This window comes from Penicillium cataractarum (assembly GCF_028827025.1).
Source record: "Penicillium cataractarum strain IBT 29864 chromosome Unknown utg000002l, whole genome shotgun sequence".
NCBI lineage: Eukaryota > Fungi > Ascomycota > Eurotiomycetes > Eurotiales > Aspergillaceae > Penicillium > Penicillium cataractarum.
In genome coordinates this window covers 6,596,004-6,615,790 of record NW_026622738.1, presented here as the reverse complement: position 1 = coordinate 6,615,790, position 19,787 = coordinate 6,596,004, and the positions used below count along the sequence as shown (strand labels likewise).

At 50.9% G+C, this 19,787-nt stretch overlaps 7 protein-coding genes across 7 annotated transcripts; 3 read left to right on the top strand and 4 right to left on the bottom strand.

Moving 5' to 3' along the window:
- Positions 1-205: 205 nt before the first annotated feature.
- N7496_004410 (NAD(P)/FAD-dependent oxidoreductase) lies at positions 206-1,730 on the top strand (the record flags this gene model as incomplete). The annotated part of the gene is made up of 2 exons (XM_056697341.1): positions 206-802; positions 852-1,730. 2 exons carry the CDS (start codon positions 206-208, stop codon positions 1,728-1,730), a joined length of 1,476 nt encoding a protein of 491 aa, XP_056559553.1.
- A 514-nt stretch (positions 1,731-2,244) lies between these two features.
- N7496_004409 (uncharacterized protein) lies at positions 2,245-4,222 on the top strand (the record flags this gene model as incomplete). Its single annotated transcript, XM_056697340.1, has 3 exons — positions 2,245-2,320; positions 2,387-3,668; positions 3,727-4,222. The coding sequence occupies 3 exons, from the start codon at positions 2,245-2,247 to the stop codon at positions 4,220-4,222; spliced, it is 1,854 nt and encodes a 617-aa protein (XP_056559552.1).
- A 482-nt stretch (positions 4,223-4,704) lies between these two features.
- Positions 4,705-6,347, bottom strand: N7496_004408 (glycoside hydrolase family 27 protein; the record flags this gene model as incomplete). The annotated part of the gene is made up of 7 exons (XM_056697339.1): positions 4,705-5,091; positions 5,146-5,330; positions 5,392-5,688; positions 5,745-5,834; positions 5,888-6,028; positions 6,085-6,217; positions 6,273-6,347. The coding sequence occupies 7 exons, from the start codon at positions 6,345-6,347 to the stop codon at positions 4,705-4,707; spliced, it is 1,308 nt and encodes a 435-aa protein (XP_056559551.1).
- A 708-nt stretch (positions 6,348-7,055) lies between these two features.
- Positions 7,056-10,947, bottom strand: N7496_004407 (putative inositol polyphosphate phosphatase; the record flags this gene model as incomplete). Its single annotated transcript, XM_056697338.1, has 6 exons — positions 7,056-7,131; positions 7,192-7,859; positions 7,915-8,174; positions 8,228-8,437; positions 8,493-10,839; positions 10,900-10,947. 6 exons carry the CDS (start codon positions 10,945-10,947, stop codon positions 7,056-7,058), a joined length of 3,609 nt encoding a protein of 1,202 aa, XP_056559550.1.
- Positions 10,948-11,425: 478 nt separating this feature from the next.
- N7496_004406 (CHY zinc finger protein) lies at positions 11,426-12,142 on the top strand (the record flags this gene model as incomplete). Its single annotated transcript, XM_056697337.1, has 6 exons — positions 11,426-11,430; positions 11,530-11,573; positions 11,632-11,705; positions 11,778-11,839; positions 11,903-12,004; positions 12,061-12,142. 6 exons carry the CDS (start codon positions 11,426-11,428, stop codon positions 12,140-12,142), a joined length of 369 nt encoding a protein of 122 aa, XP_056559549.1.
- Positions 12,143-12,441: 299 nt separating this feature from the next.
- Positions 12,442-13,569, bottom strand: pre6 (proteasome core particle subunit alpha 4; the record flags this gene model as incomplete). The annotated part of the gene is made up of 5 exons (XM_056697336.1): positions 12,442-12,769; positions 12,840-13,227; positions 13,344-13,396; positions 13,453-13,459; positions 13,542-13,569. 5 exons carry the CDS (start codon positions 13,567-13,569, stop codon positions 12,442-12,444), a joined length of 804 nt encoding a protein of 267 aa, XP_056559548.1.
- Positions 13,570-14,976: 1,407 nt separating this feature from the next.
- On the bottom strand, positions 14,977-17,175 carry N7496_004404 (putative RNA binding protein (Arp); the record flags this gene model as incomplete). The annotated part of the gene is made up of 4 exons (XM_056697335.1): positions 14,977-15,906; positions 16,007-16,713; positions 16,812-16,869; positions 17,020-17,175. 4 exons carry the CDS (start codon positions 17,173-17,175, stop codon positions 14,977-14,979), a joined length of 1,851 nt encoding a protein of 616 aa, XP_056559547.1.
- Positions 17,176-19,787: the final 2,612 nt, after the last annotated feature.

Genomic DNA, 19,787 nt, shown 5'->3' with positions numbered 1-19,787 from the left:
GAACCCGGGGAGATCAATGATACTTATCTTCAAGTAACAGTTGCCTATTGGTCAACGCATATAACGACTACTTGTGGTATTATCCCATCTCGACCCTATAAGTACCAGCTTGATTCCCAATGCCCGTCGATTAGACAAAGTTCCTCAAGGCTCATTACCCAACATCACTTGACGAGAAAGATACTTTCACTTATAGACCTTCATTATGGTTATTGACGACAAGCGTAAGGCGGTCCACGAGCAGATTGTGTCGTTGGTGACCCAAGACCCCGGCCTCCCTCGTAAGGGGCCATCCGTCGCATTCTGGCAAGAGCCCGCTCATGCTATTTCCACAATCCAGTCACCACAGCTTCCAACAGAAGTCGACATTGCCATCATTGGCTCGGGAATCACTGGCTGCAGTGTCTCGCGAACTCTTCTGAGCAACCCCAAGCTCCGCAATAAGCGGATTGCTCTCTTCGAGGCCCGTGCATTGACAAGTGGCGCCACTGGTCGTAACGGTGGACACTTGGTCTCTCCTGCAGCTGTCGACTTTGCAGCAGTTGCGAGTTTATTTGGAGCTGAAAAGGCTGCGGAGGTAACACGATTCTCATTTCGCAATCTCGAGAGATTCCATGAATTTGTGTCTACGCTAGACGACGATCTTCGAGATGCATCGGAAGTTCGCAAAGTCCAGAAAGTCATGAACTTCCTTGAACCAGCGACTTTTGAACACTTTAAGGACTCTCTCCGCCAGTTCTCGGCAGCTTGCCCCGAACTCTCAGATCAATTCAAGATTCTTTCCGCCGAAGAAGCTAAAGCTGTGAGTTCCACACCTAAGTACATCTATCTCCAAAAACTAATTGGCTCAGAAATACAAATTCAATGAATCTGCTGGGGCTTGCGAACAACCTGCGGGCGCAGTATGGCCCTATCGCATTATCACTGGACTTTTCGCCAAACTACTCAAAGAGAACCCATCACGATTTTCAATTGACACCAATACACCCGTGACAAGCGTCACATACGAGGCTGAGAAGTCTAGCTACCGTCATAAATTGCAAACGCCTCGCGGAGTAGTCTACGCCGATCAAGTGGTCTACTGCACGAACGCATACACTTCACACTTGATCCCACAGCTTCGAGGAAAGATCTTCCCATTCCGTGGCACCATGTCGACCCAATCAATCGCTCCGAACCTCCCAAATCACGGCGCCCGCCACTCATGGAGCATCTACCACGAGCCCAAGTTTGATCCAGCCACGGGCACTTTTACTTTCGGTCTTTATTATATGACGCAGAATGCAAAGACGGGTGATTTCTTCTTTGGTGGTGAGAAGCAACGACTAGAAGAGATTCTTGTCAGCGATGACACCGTTGTTCCTACTTTGCCCTCTCAAAATTTGACCTCTTTGATGGCTGGCACGTTCAAGTCAGCAACTGGAGAGCCATTGAAATCTAACCCACGCCGAATTTGGTCTGGTATCATGGGATTTACACCAGACGGAATGCCCATGGTAGGCCGACTTGGTAAGAGGTTAACTGGAAGACCGGGTGACAAGGAATGGGCTGCGGTTGGGTTCAATGGCTATGGTATGGATAAGTGCTGGCTTGTTGGAGAGCTACTCGGTGCCATGATCGCAGGTGAAGATGTCACCGGTCGCCTCCCGGCACTCTATCAGATCACCGATGAGAGGCTGAACAACCTGATGGCACCTAGAGATGTTCCCGCTAGACTTTTCCGTCTCTAGGTAGTTTTGTTTCAATATAAGTGAGCAGCAAAACACTGCTATAATTGTCAGCAGAAGACTAGGCACTCTTTGGAAACAAATATTCCAAGTATAGTCAAATATGTACCGGAACCCCTGTTTAGTAATAGGGTCCATCAAACGGGTTTAATCAAAGCTTGAGTGTGTGTTTATCCCACCATCCGGCGCTGCCAGGCTACTCTAACGTCACAAGATCTTACTGGATCGGACGCGGAGTGGACCGCTTGAAATCGCCCCCAATAAATGACAACCAAAGCCCAAGCGACAGGCAGCGATCCACGCCAAACCCGTTTGAGGCAATCTAGAGTCCCCAATCCACGCTAAAACAACACTAGCCACTCAGGGTCTCATGCGGCTCTCAATGGGCTGCCCCTAGAGGCGGAAACCTTGGCGCCGAGCTCAAGTTTTTAAAGAGACATCATCTCCATCTCTCTCCTCACCTAGGGGTCGATTTGTTTTTTCTGAATAGATCTCAACTACCAATAGCGCAGTCGCAATGTACAGCCACCTGCGGGGTACCGGCAGTCCGGTCAGTGGACCTCACATCCAGGCCCAAGCAGACTTGTCTATCGGTGCGTTCGCGTTTTCAATTCTCCTTTCAGGAGTCAGCTAATGGAGTCAATTTTCCCATTTACCAGTCGATCGGATCCTGGAGCCGCAGACTATTGCACATTTTGTTGGGTTTATGTTCGGGCAGCCACTTCCCGATGGCACCCGGCCCTCCTCCATTGGCACGCTATCCCAAGATGAGCTTCCCTTTATAATGGGCAGTCAGCCCCCAGGGTCTGATAGTGAAACCATCATGAACCGTGTCATGAGCCGAATTGGCTCATTGGAGGACGGTAACCGGCTCTGTCTAGTCGGCAAAAATATCCAGTTTCTCAAATCCCGTCTTTGGGAAGGCATCGTGCCAATGAGCGATCAAAGATGGCAGGAGAACGGACTGCATCTCCCGGAAAACTTCGATATAGCCTGCCAGCATTTTTCGGCTGTCGTCGCGGTGTTTGAATATCTCAACACCAATCAAGTCCGAAGCAATCTCCGCCAGACTTTCAATCTGATTTACGAGCACTGGGAAACGCTGGATACGCTTCTCAACCAGAAGCGAGCGGAGAAGGGCGAGGAACTCATCAGTGTGGCGAATAGCTGGACCATATACATCACCAACTCATATAAGGTGATGACCCAGAATGCGCATAGCTGGGTCACGAGGCACATTGATGCTTTGCGAGCTCCCTTGATGCAAGGCATTTTGGACCATCGGCCCCTGGTTGAAGGAATTGGGCTCGCCGACGGAACGCAATGGAACATCATGGATAGGCTACACATGTTGCTTGAAATTTCCGTACGTGCAGACTACGGGATCATGATTCCTATGAACGGCTACAGAGGGTATACAGCTCCGAAGAATGGCAGCGGCCCAGTGGAAATGTACGTTGCAGACTTGTCCACGCGTGGCAAGGTATACTCCAGCCGCTTGAAGACAATCAGTCACCAAATAATGATCCAAAGGATTATAAACGGTGCTGCAAGTGGAGGCAGCCGTAACCAAAATTCCGGAGAATCCTATCGCGACTCTGCAATGGATCAACTTGAAGCCCAGAACCAGGTGCGACGAGAGCTCCGTGGAGATTCTAGTGACTCCATACCGCAGGAGTATTGGATGACGTACCCCCTGGGTGCTATTCGCCGTGCAAAAGAGAATAATGAGCCTAAAGACTGTGGATTAGCGATTTATCGTCTCACTCATGGGCAATCCGAGTCCGAGTGGACGGAATTCGTCAAGAAACTCGAAGCACACATCTCTGATTGGGGTCCAGGCCAGGCTGGCAGTGATGTCCTCAAACCTTATTTGAAATTTCACTGGTTAGATGGAAAGGAACTTGGATTTGCTGAGAATGACATTCAAGCCGCCAAAAAGTATAGTTTACCATCCGTCTCTGCAACGCAAGTGAACCCAAGCTAATGACCGAGCTAGACATTTCAACAAAATGATGAACAACGACGATTCCGAAATTGAAGGCTATAGAAAGGAAAGGGAAAATCCATTACTCTTGAAACTACAATCGAATGCCTTCCTCGCCGTTGATTCCGCCTCCTTCGCATCTTACACAACCGATACCTATGGAGCCCCAACATCCGAATTCCTTCCAGGTGACTTTTCCGGCTTCGTCCTCGCAATCGACCCGAATTTCGACCCGGAAGAGGGCGCCAGCCGACCAGACGAGTCACCTGGCTACATCGGGCAGATGCGCATTGTTGGAAGTCTGGTATGGGGCGAATTGTATGCATTCCTGGAGGCTCAATCAGCTCTCTTGGAAGACATGTGGCCACTAGCAATGCACCACCCGTATCAAGTATATGTCGGGCCAACCGTTCCACTTCAAGTCTTCAAGTGGCGTGCCAATAATGCGATCCGCTGGAGCGTTTTGCGCGATGCATTGAAGATTGCAAAGCGGAATTTGGGATTGTGAATTTTCTAGTTACATTGGTTCGAAGGACCACCGAAATTTTAAGTCATGAGAGACTATAGCTTCTTTTATCCTAATTAAACTATAACTTGTTCATTACTCCAATCTCAACTCGGCGGAACGTGGTAGTTCACGGAGCTATGTTATGGATCTCCCCGACCAGAAGAGAGAGCCTGAACGGACGATATCCATTGATCTCTATGGATATGCAACACCCTCGAATCAGGAATTGTACAATCAGCGAGGCAATGACATCCATCATTTTTATTTTGATATTATTTACAGCTGTCAGAGAGTGAGACAGCAATTAATTCGAAGGGCTTTCACTAACAGCATCTCGACCAACAAACCCGTGAGTTCTCTGCCTAGATCGGGATATCCTTGACTAGTTTCAAAACAAGAAACAACTCGATACTTCAAGGAAGTAAGCATTCGTTAACCTGGAAGCATCAGGAGCTCATTTCCCCAAAGAGTTCAACATCCTCTCAACAAGCCTCCTTTACCACAAGCACAGAAGCATCATGACTCGCCAACGAAGCACTATACTGCTTCTTAACACAGCCAAGATTCTTTCCACTCCAAGCATCAATAACCCGATACGCATTATGGTGCTTCAATTCCGGAACCTCTTTCCACACCGCCGTACGGGTAGAAGTGACATTCTCCGAATTCAACATCAGCACGAGTGTACCCTTCAACGTCGAGGAAGGACCGGACCAGTATTCAGCGGGGTGATCGGAGTCAAAGGTCCAATCGGGGTTGTATCCCCATTTGTATGGGTGGGCTGAGCGGCCCACGATGGGATCTTGGTTGAATTCAATCAAGTACTTGTTCTTTAGAATGGCTAAGTTGGCATCGCTGATGCTGTCGAGCTAGATTATTGTTAACATAACCGACCTACTCGGCTTGTTCGTGTTGAAACTTACTGCAGTACCAATAATCAGTGGAGACTTCATGATTGCCCACAAGGCAAAGTGAGCACGATTCTCCTCTGCAGTAAGATCTCCATTTCCAACTTCAAGCATGTCAGGATCCGGGTGGCCCCAGAATCCAACATAGTTCATTTTGAAACTGTTTTCATTAGCAATTAGAGAGATGCGATCCCAATTCGCTATTGATCTCTAGTTAGCTTCTTGTGTCCATCTCGACTTTCATAATTGGTAAGAACCCACCTCCGATATCTTCCGACATGCGCCACGAGTTACCAGTCTCATTGCCCCAAGTGTTAACGTCGGCTTGGCCCCAGTCACACAGGGAGTATAGAATGGTTCGACTTTGTGCCAAAAGGGCATCACGCATTGCAGTATACCGAGTGAACGTCTTAGACTGAGTCCAGTCATACCCAGCGGGCGCCGGGTCAGAAAGGTCAGGACAAGTTCCATTGGCACCGTCGGTGGAGCTACTAGGGACACAGGCGGCATATTGGTCTTTCCAGTTACTTGGGACGCCGCAGTTATCATACTTCAAGTCTATAGAATGGATGAGTAGAATTCCTGAAAGGATTTCGAGACGACAAATAACTCACAGTCAATTCCCCATTCCGCAAATGCCTCTGCATCAACCTGCTCGTATCCCAGACTAGCAGGGTACCCCGCACAAGTAGTCTCGCCAGCACCTACAAGATGTTTTTTTAATGTAGGACATTAGAGTATGATGAGACTCACTCACTGCTATAAATGCCAACCTTCAAGCCCAACTGATGCACCTGATCAGCGATCCCAGATATTCCATCTGGAAATTTCGACGTATCAGGAATGATACGCTGGGTCGTCGAATTGCGAGTGTTCTCGACAGACCAACAGTCGTCAACTATCCAACACGTCCAATTAGACATAGCCCCTTCTCTGGGGTAGCAGGAGCCTCACTATTAACGTATTCATATCCAAGGTCCTTCAAACCGAGATTGACAATTTCATTGGCAGCAGTCATGATCTTTGTAGAATTGACATCGCAACCAAAGGCATTCCAGCTATTCCATCCCAATGCCGGCAATCGACCCTGTTTCCCACATCAGATTGTTCACGGTCAATTTCAGAAGAGCAATCTGACATACCACACCATCCTTCCTGACGAGCGCATTCGCCGAAGGCAAGAATGCCAATGCAGCCAAAGACAACGAAGTCAACATAATGTATACTTCAAACGATCAGCCAGAAGGTGCTTGGCGTATGATAATTGAGAAATACCAGCCCAGACACACTACTCTTTATACTTTCAATCATCACCTACGTAGAGCGGGGAAGATCCCAGATCAAAGACTTCGGATAAATTTGTAGCGACATTCCTGTCCATAGAAAGACAAACAAGATGCCGATCCCTCGCGTTGCGCGCGGGGGTGGCATCACGCATTATTGGTGGGAATCCTATTCGGACAGGGATCGGGGCGAAAACAAAAGGTACTCAGGTCATGAATTTGAAAACTGCAATTGGAACTGCCTAATGGGGTTCGGAATATTGGATGCATACACAGTAGTATTAGGAAAAGCTTGACTGCGTTGTCTTATACCCCGGACTGCCCCGGACATCACTTCACCGAAGTATGTTTCTCTGCTGTGGCGTCCACAGAACAAGCCGATAAACCGGTTCATAGTGGGGGTTTCTGGGATCAACAGAGGATAATACGACTGTGCAAACTAAACGCAATGCAACCAGGTACTACAGTAGCAAGCAAGGCAGGTTCTAGCTCCGTCATGATACATGTCTATCGTGAAATCGTTACTCGTACAATATACGTCCGTGCTTCCCATGCCATTAGGAAAAAGAAAAGGGTTTCCACGCCGCCGCAATGCCCATGCTCAAGTCTTGTTTTTTAAGATGCAGAAATAGCCAGGCTAGGCTATTGACCCTTGCCAAGGATCAACCCACGAGCCTGGCGGGGATCAGTGCCAAGGACCGTAATGAGATACTCGATGCTGGAAATGAACATTAGCAAATCCGCAAGCAAAGCAAAACATAGAGGATCGTTGGCTTACCTAGCCTCCGAAGCCAGTCGTCGCTTCTCATTTTGAAAGTCCTGCTGACACGCTTCCCATGTCACAGCGCGTTCCTGCGGCATCACCGTCTTAACGCGAACCTTAAAGGTCGCACTGACGGGCCGATGATCAGAGGCACGAACTTCATGCCGACGATACTCGAGCTGTTTGACACGGCCCAGGCCACGGTAAAGAACGCGGTCGCACCAGGCAGGGGAGCGCTTCTTCTCACTCGTATCGTACTGGTCAGTGCCGACATCATATTTATAAGTCGGCGCAAAGGTGATAGGTGCCTCGGTGAAGCTGCGGAGTCGGAAACCCGGGTTCTTTCGTCGAGAAGCCAAGAGTTGATCACGTTCCAGAAGTTTGGGGAGATTGTTCTGCCGGACGGCGTCGATGATGACATTACGTGGGATGGCATCGATACGGTAGTTCAAGTCTCCGTTCAAGATACAGATCTCATGATCCATGATCATCGAACCGTCACCGCCACTAGCGAACTGATCGGTGCGAACTGTGAGACTGTTCTCGGGTGGTAGGGTCTCGGCTTCGAGAATGGCCGCAATGTCGTTATTGCGATGGGCAGTTTGTGTCTGGCCAGCAGCAAGATGGCAATTGACAAAGCACAGCGAGCTATCGTCGAGGACAAAGCGGAAGATCAATGCACCCTGTAACACACACGTTAGAGAAAGCTGCGACAGACGGAGACAACCTGTTACAAACCTTGTTTCCGTGCAATCCTCCCATTCCCCGCTTGATCTCCGATGCGCTGATATTGCTGATGTTATGACGTTCCTTGTGCTTAACAAAGACGCAGGTGAACAGTCCAACCATGTTCGAAGTATGAAGAAGAACGTAAGATTCCTCAAGAGGCATGCATTCGTGCAAAGATCGGGTGAGATGATCAATCCAAACCCGGTACTGCCGACTCATATGTTCCTTTTCGCCGTTTTCCTTCTTCTTACTTCCAAGCAACAAGCTCTCTGTGCATGGGAGTTAGTAGACGTACACACAACCCCAATACGATGGCACTTACTGGCTGTGATCTTCTTATTCTCAAGGTCAACCAACTCTTGGAACCCAAAAACAATAATATCAGGCGGATCCTCCGGGTGAACAGCATCTCGGATGAAATCTGACGTGCGGATACTACCAGGGGTTGATGCTCCAGCATTCCAAGTAACAATAACCGTCCGAATCTCACGGAACTTGCAAAACTCGACATCTCTGGTTTGCATGCGGTTCTCTGTTTAATGTTAGACGCGGCAACTAGATTAGAACTTTAGTGATGGAAAACTCACCTAGCCAGTCATCCTCCAGCATACCATCCCAAATCCGGATAGTGTTATCCGTTCCTAGGGACGTCACCTGGAGGCGATTCATCGTCCACACGCTACTTGTGTCCAGCACGAAGCCGCAGACGGGACTGTCATGGGCACGCCAATCCTTCTTCACCGTCCAAGGATTGGTCTTGACGTCGTAAACGTAAATCATACCTGTTTTATACGCTGCCCAAAGATAGTCTCCCACCATGCCGAGGCAGTTGATCTTGTAAACACTCACATTCACCACTGCCAAGCAGGAGTAGTCCGTTGAGGAATATACGGTGACCTTACCATCCGCATGTCCCAGGTATACACGGCCGCCGTCCTGGGTGGTATAGGTGCCGGAAGTCACATCTCCAGAATGTTGTTGACCCAGTGGTCGCTTGAGAACTTTGAAGGCAGAGTCGTCCCGCGTATTGGGACGATAGATATAAACATCTTTGCCAGACGCCAGCCATAACTTGTCATCCACAACGATCGAAAAGGTGTGGCCTCGTGCGACACGCTCATGAGGGCTGTGATAGCTATACTGCAGATTAGGCGTGCCAGTCTCATCTGGCGGCCAAACCAGCAGCCGCCCTTCATCGTCCAGCGTCCACATTTCTTTCTTGTGTCGCAAAATCTGAATGACTTCGCGACGAGATGGATACGATCGAGTAGCCACGATGGCGTTGGTTGGAATATCAACTTCATGTAGTTCTCCCGCACTAGTCCCAAGCCAGATACGTTGTCCTTCATCCTCAAGCGCTGTGCCTGGCTTAAAGGCTAGAGACAAGCTTTTCACCGTCTCGCCGTGACTCAGGCTCATCACTTGCTCACCAGTAGTAAGATCCCAGACTCGAGTCAAATACCCAGTCGTACAGACATACTTACCACACACGGCGAGCAGTCGAGTGTCGTACCTAGTATGAATCTCTCTTGGCCCTGTCTTGAAAAGAGGAGGACGTCTATTGGCCTGGGAGGCATCGGGATAATCCGTCCTTGAGACTGGACCCTCGTCGGCCATCGGCTCCTCTTCTTCCGTATCCGTTCGAACCACACGCCGCTCCGGGTAAGACGGCATAAGCGACTCGCGCGGCAATGACTGTTGTCGCGCAACTGGACGCGGAGCTTGACTTTCTTTGTTGATAGGTGTGAACGAAGGCACAGATCGGGCGATAGGCGTCATTTGAGCTGGACTGGCCACCGTCTGTGGAGGGTCTCTGGCGGGCGAAGGTCCTCTTCGACGCACTGCTGTAGAATTTGATCTTGGAGGGAGTCCTGGACGATCCCAAGGACTGTCACTAGCCCTGAGTCTCTGCGCAGAGAGGGGTGGAGCCGTCGACGCAGGATCGATGATCCCAGGAGAGGGAGGTGGGATTTGCACGCTCAGGGGTTTGGTAGCTCGAGATGGTTCAAGGGCTGGCCGAGACCTGGAGAAGCCTAGATCCCTAGGGTCGGGTCTTGCGGGAGCTGACGGTGCTGGTGACCGTTCATCGAAAGAGCGCCGACTAGGAGGTTCCGTAATAGGCCGTCCAGGTGGTTTCGGTGGGAGCTTCCCCGTAGACATCGGCTTGAGCGGCGCCTTCTCCGGGCTACTCGGGGGAGTGCTAAACGGCGAGACATGGTCATCCGCTGACGGTCGATCCTGCCGGGGAGCTAGGTTGCCGGTATCAGGATGCGAGAACATCGCCGGCTTGGCAGGGATCTTCGGCTTCTCAGCCCGGTTCGCTGGCGGGGGCAATGATGCACTCTTCAGCTTGCGGTCTGCGGGGCTACTACGCCCATTCGCCGTGGGGATACCCGGCGACAGCCGCTCCATTGTCTCCGCCGCAGGCACCGACGAGCCGAACTGCGGCGTCACCGGACGAGGCCGAGGCGCAGCCGAGACCCCTGCGGAGACCGACTCTCGAGGGAAGTAGATCGAGCTTCGAGATATACGACGGTCATCCTGAGGAGGCGAGCGACGCTCACGCTCCATGTTCCGCGGCGGCGACTTGGGAGAATGAACGGTCAACGTAGGCGGAAGCTGTGGCGACGAATGGTGAATGCTCATCGAAATAGGCCGGCCATATCTCCCTCCGGGGGATCCGCGTGCCCGCAGCTGATCGCCATTGTTCTGTCCATTTTCGCGCAATGGTCTCTCATCACCCGTCGTAGTCCATGGGGAATGTGGTCGAGGTAAATCCAAGGAGGCGCGACTAGATCGGGGCTCGTCGACAGGTTCGGGGGTCTTCAAGAAGCGACTAGACGAGTCGCGTGGGCTAGTACCAAAAGCAGATGACGCACGCGGCTGAGTATGGGAGAGGTTCTCAAAGTGTGAGAGCAAAGAGGAGACGGGTCTCTGTTGGGGCGGTGTTAGTGTTATCCGCGTGCCATATTTAGATCAGCTGCGCAAGCATACAATGGGAGCGTCGTCAGTGTTCTCCTGTTCTCTGCCGTTTCCCTCCATGGCCATAACCACGAATCCGTCGCCAGAGCCAGCCGGCAGCTTCGATCATAAGCTTAATTTTTCGGTCCCTGGGAGAGAAGGTAATTTTGTGTGACGGGCGTAGGAAAGTTGTTGTAGAAGCTTAGGTGGGGGTAAATGCCGCAAGGCAACAGGGACGCCGAAAGAAAGCGGGAGGAGCGCGGGCGACACTGCAAAACGTAGGACTAGCGAGCATGTAAAAATCAAAGAAATCAGGCGAGAGAGAATCAGGGGAAATAGGAGGAGGAGAGAGAGAAAGAAGAAAGGAAATGGTGGATTCAGTGGAATGGGTGAAATGGAGTGGCGGGGAGGAAAGTGGAGGACGATCACGGGAGTGGCAGATCGTCGACTGGTTCCTGCGCAACGTTTTCCTTTCCTGAACGCCGACGCGGGGTGTTGCAATAATTTGTCTATCAACGAGAACCAACTGCCAGTGACCAGGCAGATACTATTCGCAGCCATGTGGTAAGTCTTCGTCTGCTCGACTCAGCTCTGTTGGAGCTCGATATCCAGGGTCTTGGGTGGCTTAGGGGCGATCTCCAACTAATAGTCATGCGTCCGCAGTAAACACATTCTTAACGCACAAGTCTCTATTCGCTCCCCTTGCTGTACGCTCAGTCCGAAGAAGTCTATATCCTTGACGAACAATTGACTGACCTCGACAAGGCCGGAAATGGTTTGACTGCGCCGAATGCCACCAGGAGCAGGAGTCGCATACGCTGAAGAAGGCTCAGGAGATGGTGCGTTGTCTTGGTCCAACCCTAGAATGGTCCTATGCGATCTGGACTAACACTCTTTGTCTTCGAAAATAGATCTTTGCATGCAAAAAGTGCAAGAAGTGCTTCCGCAAGGACGCCGCCGAATTCGAAGAGAGGTATTGATACCCCGCGTCCAGACCAGGAGTATTGTGGACTAACACCCTTGTGATTTGATCTAGTGACGAGTACTGCCCACACTGCGATAACCATTTCGTTCTCGAGGCCGTGACCCCCCAGGCGACGCTCCAAGTGGAAGGTGAAGACGCGCGCATGGATAACCGGTACGTGGAGAGTTGCAAAGAATACAGATTCGATGCGAATGCTGACAATTTTGTAGGATGCTCAAGGATGATCGTGTTCGTGGTGACCAAGAACGATCTTTGTTCAATATCCGTGATGTTTCCGACCGGATGGGCTAGAGGAGAGTCATTCGTGGCGCTCATTTTCATGAAATTGACGACTTTACTACACTTTCTACCTCCGCTTCTACCTTTTATTTCAAGTTATAATATTCTCCTATGGGAGCTATAGACCAAGAGTTATCAATACCCACATCTATTCTAATACACTACGGGGATCCATCTTTCCATGAATGGTCTTGTGTAGGAATTTCGTGGTTTTGAGTTCTCGTCAAGTAAAGAGACCAGCGCTACAGTAAATAGGCACAAATCACAGATCCAACCACCCGGCGGGTAATCAGACGCCTCCTCTATCCTTCTTATTCGGCCGTCTCGCCACCGCCAGGCCGGGTCAGAATAGCAGCCGTGGCAGCACCGCCCCGGCTGGTCTTCTTCTTGGCCGCCTCCTCTTGCTTCTCGGTCTCGATGCTCTTAACGTACGACTCGATTTGGTCGTCGGGCAGCATCTCCACGCGCTTGCCAGGGGCCATGATGGCCACCTCGATGTTCTTCGCACCGGTCTGCACCACCTCGAGCAATGACTTGATAGTCAGCTGAATCGTCTGCTCACGGTCCATGTCGTCCTGGTGGTTACGCTCGAGGAACTCGCGAACGGTCTTGCTGGATCGGCCAATGGCATTGGCTTTCCTATACGTAGGAAGTAGGAGTTAGAAAGACATATTTCACAGGTGTCAGGGTCAAGGTGGAAAATACTAACCATGCGGAGTAGATACCAGAGGGCTCAGTCTGGTAGAGGCGCGGTGTAGAGTCATTCTTGTCAAAGCCGACGACGAGCGTACTAATACCGAACGGACGGACACCACCACTCTGTGTATAACGCTGTTGCACACCGGCAACGTATTTGGTGATATATTCGATGGTGACGGGGTCCTCGACCGTCAGACGGTGTGACTGGGCCTCTAACCGGGCCTTGTCGATCAAGATGCGGGCATCGGCGTTCAGTCCAGCGAAGGCGAGGCAGACGTGTTCATCAACGTTGGCGATCTTGGAGGGCGTGATACGGGTATCTTGGAGCTTGAGGGCGGAGCGCTTCTCGCAGCCGAGGACGACGATTTCCTTGCCTTTGACACCGACGGCGCAAGTTCCTATTCCGAGACAGCGATAAGCAAAATGTCCAAATGATAACAAGACGTATCTTTTCCGAGTAATCACAGCTCTAGGAGCTAAGATGCTAGGGCTCGTCCAAGGGGAGTAGCCTTACCTCGCTTCACGGCCTCCATGGCATATTCGACCTGGAAGACGTGCCCATCGGGGCTAAGAAGGAGGTCAGTATATCGAAGGAGCTGAAGCGCTATAATATAAATCCATACCTGAATACTGGGATGAGTTAGCATCGTTTGTGTCAAGTTAAAAGAGGAGAGCCAAGGGAGCTGGTCATTCGGGGAGCTAGCTGACTTACCTGAAAGAGCTCGGTCGTAGCCGGACATGGTGACGCAGGAGTAATGGAATGAATTAGGTGTGGAAAAGAAGTGAAAGAAAAACTTCCAAGGAGATCAATGAGGGGGAAAAGAGGCTGGAGGAGAAGGGCGCTGGGTAGAGAGGATGGTAATGATGTTCGGCAGCAGCCATGACGGGGTTCCAGCGGGCGGTGGACGCGACAGCGTACGGTTGCCTTGGCGCAGCCGCGCGGGTAAACTCAACATGGAAACTTTGCAAGTTCGAGTACTCCGTAGATAGATGGGAATTGCGATCTCGAGATGATTATTTACCGTATTTTATGATTCTTCCAAAAGTCTCTAATTGTCAAAAATAGGATCAACCAACATGTTCTTTGATAAATCATTACGCTGTCTGCCCGAGTCCAGCCATGACTCTATAGAAACCCCCCATGTACAAGGGCTTGGTACGTTAAACCTGAGTGCTACTCGATAGGATATTGATCCTCAATCACAAAACGGAATCGCATCAATTATAACCCAACACATATACCAAGGGTGTAATACAAGACCCCCTTATAACCCTATACAAGTGATCAAGTCCCATGACCAGACCATGCGAAGCCCGCCCTAGAAACACATACAACGAAGAGACGAATAGACGCAATACACAGAAAACCAGGAAGTAAAATATAGACAAAACAATCTTTTTTGTTGCATTCACCATGCACTGGCAAAATTCGAAGAAACGGAGGAGAGAGAGAAAAGAAAATAGAGCCCTCCCATCCATCATCACCAGCGCAAGTTCGCGAAAAGGAAAATCCCCCAACACCCCCAACGGAGTCCGAGCCATTGTATATCCCACCCGTGAGATCAATACCGTGAATTCTCCGACGCTTGCCATGACCCAACGCAGAAAAGGGACGACCAAAGATCTAAAATGCAAAGCAGGTCGAGTGCGCAACCCAGGCTCACAATGCGTTTGCGTCCGAAACCGACTCGAGACAACGGTTTCATATCAAAACAAAACCCACGCCCCGGCCAAGGTTCCAGTCGCCGCCATCCTTTGTAACAAAAAAACCAAAACCATAGATAGCTCAAGATGGAATCAAGGGGGACCGGAGCCGCTCAACAACCAAAGAGATGACAACAGGAAAAAAAACCAAATCAGAGAGTAAATCGAGAAAAGATGGAAAATAAAAAGAAACATCCCACAAATCACAGGACGGCGAGAAGGTGAGAAGAAGAAATTCGGAATCATCAACACGCTACCCGCCTGCTCCTTCCAACCCGATGCACCGGAACCGCAGAATCCCTTATACAAATGCGTATCAACGAGTATCAACCAGCGCATATACCTGCCACAACGCAGGTTTGCAATATGGACAACGTAAGTGTGTGACCGCCCGAGTCATTCGGGCATTTTGGAAAAGAAATAGATACAGTCATGCCGCTGGTTTAAGCGGGGGACTTGTTAGCACCGGCGCCGTTACGGCGCGAGTGAGCATCATCCGAGACGGTCAGGCCGCCGAGGCCGGAGGACAGGAAGGCAAAGGGGTCGCTGGAGCCCTCGGAGCCGCCGTAGAAGGCACCGTTGGAGGCGCTGGTGGACGGCACGCCGTGGTCAGCACCGGTGAAAGCCGCCTGAGTGGCCGGGTTGGCGAAGGAGGCAGCGGAGTGAGAAGTGTTCGACGAGCCGTATCCCGAGTTGACCTGACCCATAGGCGGGTAGGCACCGGGGGTGTTGCTCAGGCCACCAGAGGGGAGAGCGTAGTTGTTAGGCGGGCCACCGAACTGCTGGCCGAATCCACCAAAGCCGCCGGCAGTGGAGGCAAAGGGACCGGGGGCGGGAGTGCTGGCCATCGAGTTAGGGCCCATGCCGAATTGCGACGGGGGGTCCATGGGCGAGGGGAAGGCCGAGTCGGCCACAACGGCAGCGCCCGAGCGGGGAGCACCGCAGCGAAGACAGTTGATGTTCTTGGCAAAGTTGTGGTAACCACAGCCCTCGGAGCCGCACTTCCAGTCACCAGCGCGGAAAGGAACGACACCACCATTTCCACCCATACCACGTCCGTGACCACCCATTCCGTGGCCGTGGCCCATGTGAGGAGGCATCATGTTTGGCGGGCCGTAGCCGTAGCCGTAACCCATCGGGTCGGGGGCCGCAGCCATGGCAGGGAACGAGCAACGGAAGCAGGCGGTACGACGCTGGAAGTTGGAGAAACCGCAGGACGGGCAGGTCCAGTCACCGGGACGCGGGCGGTTCTTGGAGGGAGGGAAGGGAGTGAGAATCTCAGCAGCCCGGTCGAGAACACGGCTGGAAGAAGGAGAGACCTCAATGGCCTTTTCGTTGAGGGCGCGGCCGTTCATGCACAGACTTTCAGCGGCCTAGATGAGGGTTAGCAAAAACAGATAAAATAGCAAGCGGGTATGGGATGAAGAAAAAAATAGAGATGAGATCACTATTTCTTCGGCGAGTTGATCCTACCTCCTCGTGAGACGAGAACACTGCGAATCCAGTGCCAGTAGGCTTGTGCTGGTCTGGAGTCCGCAGAGTCCAAAAGGCAATTGGCCGGCCACCAAATTGGGTGAACCAGCTCTCCAACTCCGATTGCGTGGTGTCGTGGGGGAGACCACTCAGGTGCAGAACCTTGCTGCGCTCGGCCAAAAAGGCACGAACATCGGCGTGGGCATCCATTGGGCGAGTGAGAATCTCGGGATGCTCGTGTGGGGGCTGGGACTTGCGGATCAGACCTCGAAGGACGCGGGCAAGAGTGATGGACTCTTCCATAGCACGGCGCGGCGAAGCGGGAGCCAATGCTTGCAGGTGGAAGGGCAAGTTGTGCTTGATGGGAGCCGAGGATTGAACGGGCTCAACCTCGAGAGCGGCGCAAATGTTAGAGAGGGAGCTGGGTCCGAAAGGCAGCGACTCCGGGTGGTGGGTTTGCCAGCGCTGATATTCGGTACGCAAGTCGAAGGTGCGGGAGTGCTGCAGATAGGCGGGCAGTACCACGGCCTTATCACGGGCCTCGCGGGGCAACTGCACACGCAGATCCCATGAATCCAAGGTCACGAAAGCGAACTCGAGTTGCTTGCTGGTGAGGTGTTCCTGAGCGAAGGCATCGAATCGGGAGATGGCATCACGGAAAGTGCCAGCCGAGCGGACGTGCTCCCACGTCAGGGTAGTCAAGCTCGCTGTAATTATCACATTGGGTTAGCTATTGGAATTGTTCTTTGGGCGGATATTGGGTATGCAAATTCGGTTGTCGGTCCCGAGGAGGGGGCAAGCTTACTGCACAGCGGCGTAATGGGAGTGTTGACGGGCTTGACAAGGACGCTCTCACGGTGGAGCTATATAGATTGAACGAGAAATTGTTAGCCAGAGTGGTCATTTCGTTGTAGATTTTGGAAATGGGCGGAGATTCCTGGCGTGGATAGAAGAATTCACGGCATAAGGAAAACCGTTGGGGGATGTGGGCGGGATTCGGAGATTGTGTGTACCTCCTCGCAGGTCTTGGAATCCAGCAGGATCCAGCCCAATTCGATGACCTCGGCGGAGTCCTTGGTGACATAGACGCCATGTTCGTCGCAGGTGGTCGCAACGTGGATAACGATGTAGCGATCCAGCTTAGGAGTGGGTGCTGATACGGCCGCCATCGCTGACTTGTCGACTGCCAACGGAGCGGCAGGGGAGAAGCCCGGGGGAAGAGGAGGGGGGTAAAGGGGGGAGGGGGGAATGTCTCTGCCGGGAAATGCAGGAGACAATTCAACACGACAGACCGAGGGGGGAGATCGGTGATTGTCGTGGAGGAAAGGAAAGAAGAAGCCCGGGGGGAGAAGAGAGAAAGGGGGGGGGGGAAGAAGAAGGGAAGAGGAAAGAAAAGAAGCCCAACTGGCGCGAAAAGGTGTGGAGTTGCGAGAGAAAAGAAAAGTTTCGGGTTGACGGGAGAGAAGATTACTGTACAGTTGGCCAGACCGGGATGCAGTTTGACAGGATTGATAGCATTAGAGAGTAATACTATAATTAAATATAGAATCAACTAGATTCATTTGACTACCCTTTCTTACAATCTCCATTCCTCTCTCTGGTTTCCCCTGAGGAACTTCGTTTCTTCGTCTCCCACGGGCTTCCGCCGTGCAACCCCAACCGGACCAGATCCCTGCGACGGTCTCACTAATGGAATACCCTCATCTCCCCCCGTAATTAATTTAAATCCGAGAAGATAGTCAGCAAGATTCAAAACGGCCAGATCTACTCTTCATGTCTACCTGATAGCTCTATTCACCTCGGAGAAACCTGTTAGCATACCTACCACACGGGTGGATCCCCTGTCAGAATTCAAGCGGGAATGGGCCCATGCTGCCTAGAGGAAGAGGAGGGGAAACCCAATAATAATAACGAAGGCCAGGGACCGATCAAGACCTAGGGAATGTATTCCATTGGGTCAAATCAAGGGCAATGTAGGTGAGGAGGAATACAAAGATTAAAAAACATACAACCCGGTGTCCCAAAAGATCTAATGGACTGTCCATCAACTGGTCAACCGCGTTATCCTCACCGGACAGTCACGTGTCATCTATGGCTGATTAATCCGATATTCAATCTTGAACAATTGGATGGGTATATAAATCCTGTCGTTTCCGTTGATTCTATCGATTCTATGGGATAAGATATCCTACTAACACTGACATCGGTGAATTAAAGCTATTTTGTTGACTCCAATTTGAAGCGAGTTGATGATTACCGTCTCGCCCAATTCATCAGGTATCGATGCTTTTCGACGGATATATATCGCGCTCCAGCACATTCTTGGCATCAAAAACTGTAGCTTGCTTTTCTTGAAAGGAATTCCCATAAGGTTCTGGGTCTCTATCAGAAGAGAACAAGCTGACCTGCGCATTTTAGAATTACCTATTGAACGAGTCCCAAGGCACTTAAACGACCTCGAGATATTTACTTTTTTCGTTTGTGACGGGGGAGTAGGTAGGTACCTATCCCGTTGACCAACACTGCTTGCCAATGCCCACACCACTGCTGAAATACCGGTAATGTTGTAAATGGTCCATCCTAGGTAAAGTAGCCTGATCCTAAAAAAGAATTTTGAATGCTATACCGGACTGCAGCAGATTCATCGTGTTCATCTAGAGGTGAATTCAAATTCATGGATTCCTTCTACAGTATCCGAGATTGCCCCACATACCGCGTGAAGATCGACGCGGGGAAACAAACTACAAGCTCATACTCTCGTGTATTCGAACATTGCCAAGCTACTTGAAAATAGCTTGATATTTTACTTAGCCATTATGCATCAGAGTTGTGGAGCCGAAATCATCTCCCCCAGAAACAACAAGGCCTCGTCATGCAGGAACATCAGTGGAGCCGAGTTGGATTTAGTGCAGCTTCGTGGTGATAGATTGAGTTACGCAACGTAAGAACACAATTTGCGGGGAAGGAGGAATCTGCCCCAGAATGATAGCCATTGGCGTGGTAGTCTAGTTTGAGATGGGAACAGGGAATCATTCAATGCATAGTCTCCAGTATATGTTTTGGACCTATTTCAATATCTCCTCCCAAAACTCAAGAAAGGTGATCATCAAAATTACCCTACTAATGACGGGGAGGTGGGATTGTAGATCGGATAAATGTCCAAAACCATGGACCAAATGATACTTTTACACTTCTCCACTCGCCATTATAGTTTCTTCAGTCGCTGTAACATGGCGTCGTGGCTTACCCTCGGCGCTTTCTAACCTTTCAGAACCAGCGGAGACCCTGAGCCCCAGCGTTATAGATTATGATATTGTATGAGAGAAATCTATTTCCTCCTAATACTACTTTACAACATTAATTATACAAAGGCGTGGGGCCGATTGACGTCTGGTCAAGTCGTATGCTCCATCACCGGGCCGGCAGTAGCTCATGGACATTCTCGAGGAGAGAAGAGCCCGCGAGGGATTTGGGCCACAATCCGACTGGAGACTCATACAGGAGTGGGCTTATGAGATGAGTGAAGAATATAAATTGAGAGGAATTCTCGGCGATAGAAGTGATTGTACCAGAAACACCACGAGGGAAAAAGGCACAAGCATCGATACATCTCTTTTCATTGAAACTTACTTCATCATGGCTCAACTCGTCCAATTCTCACCAAGATCTCTGGTGTTTGCTATAGGAAGTATCTTGAGCTTCCTATCCTCAGCAGATGCATCTCCCGTACCGGCGGCCTCTTCGTCAAGCGCATTGCCAACGACTGCAGCTTACTATGTGA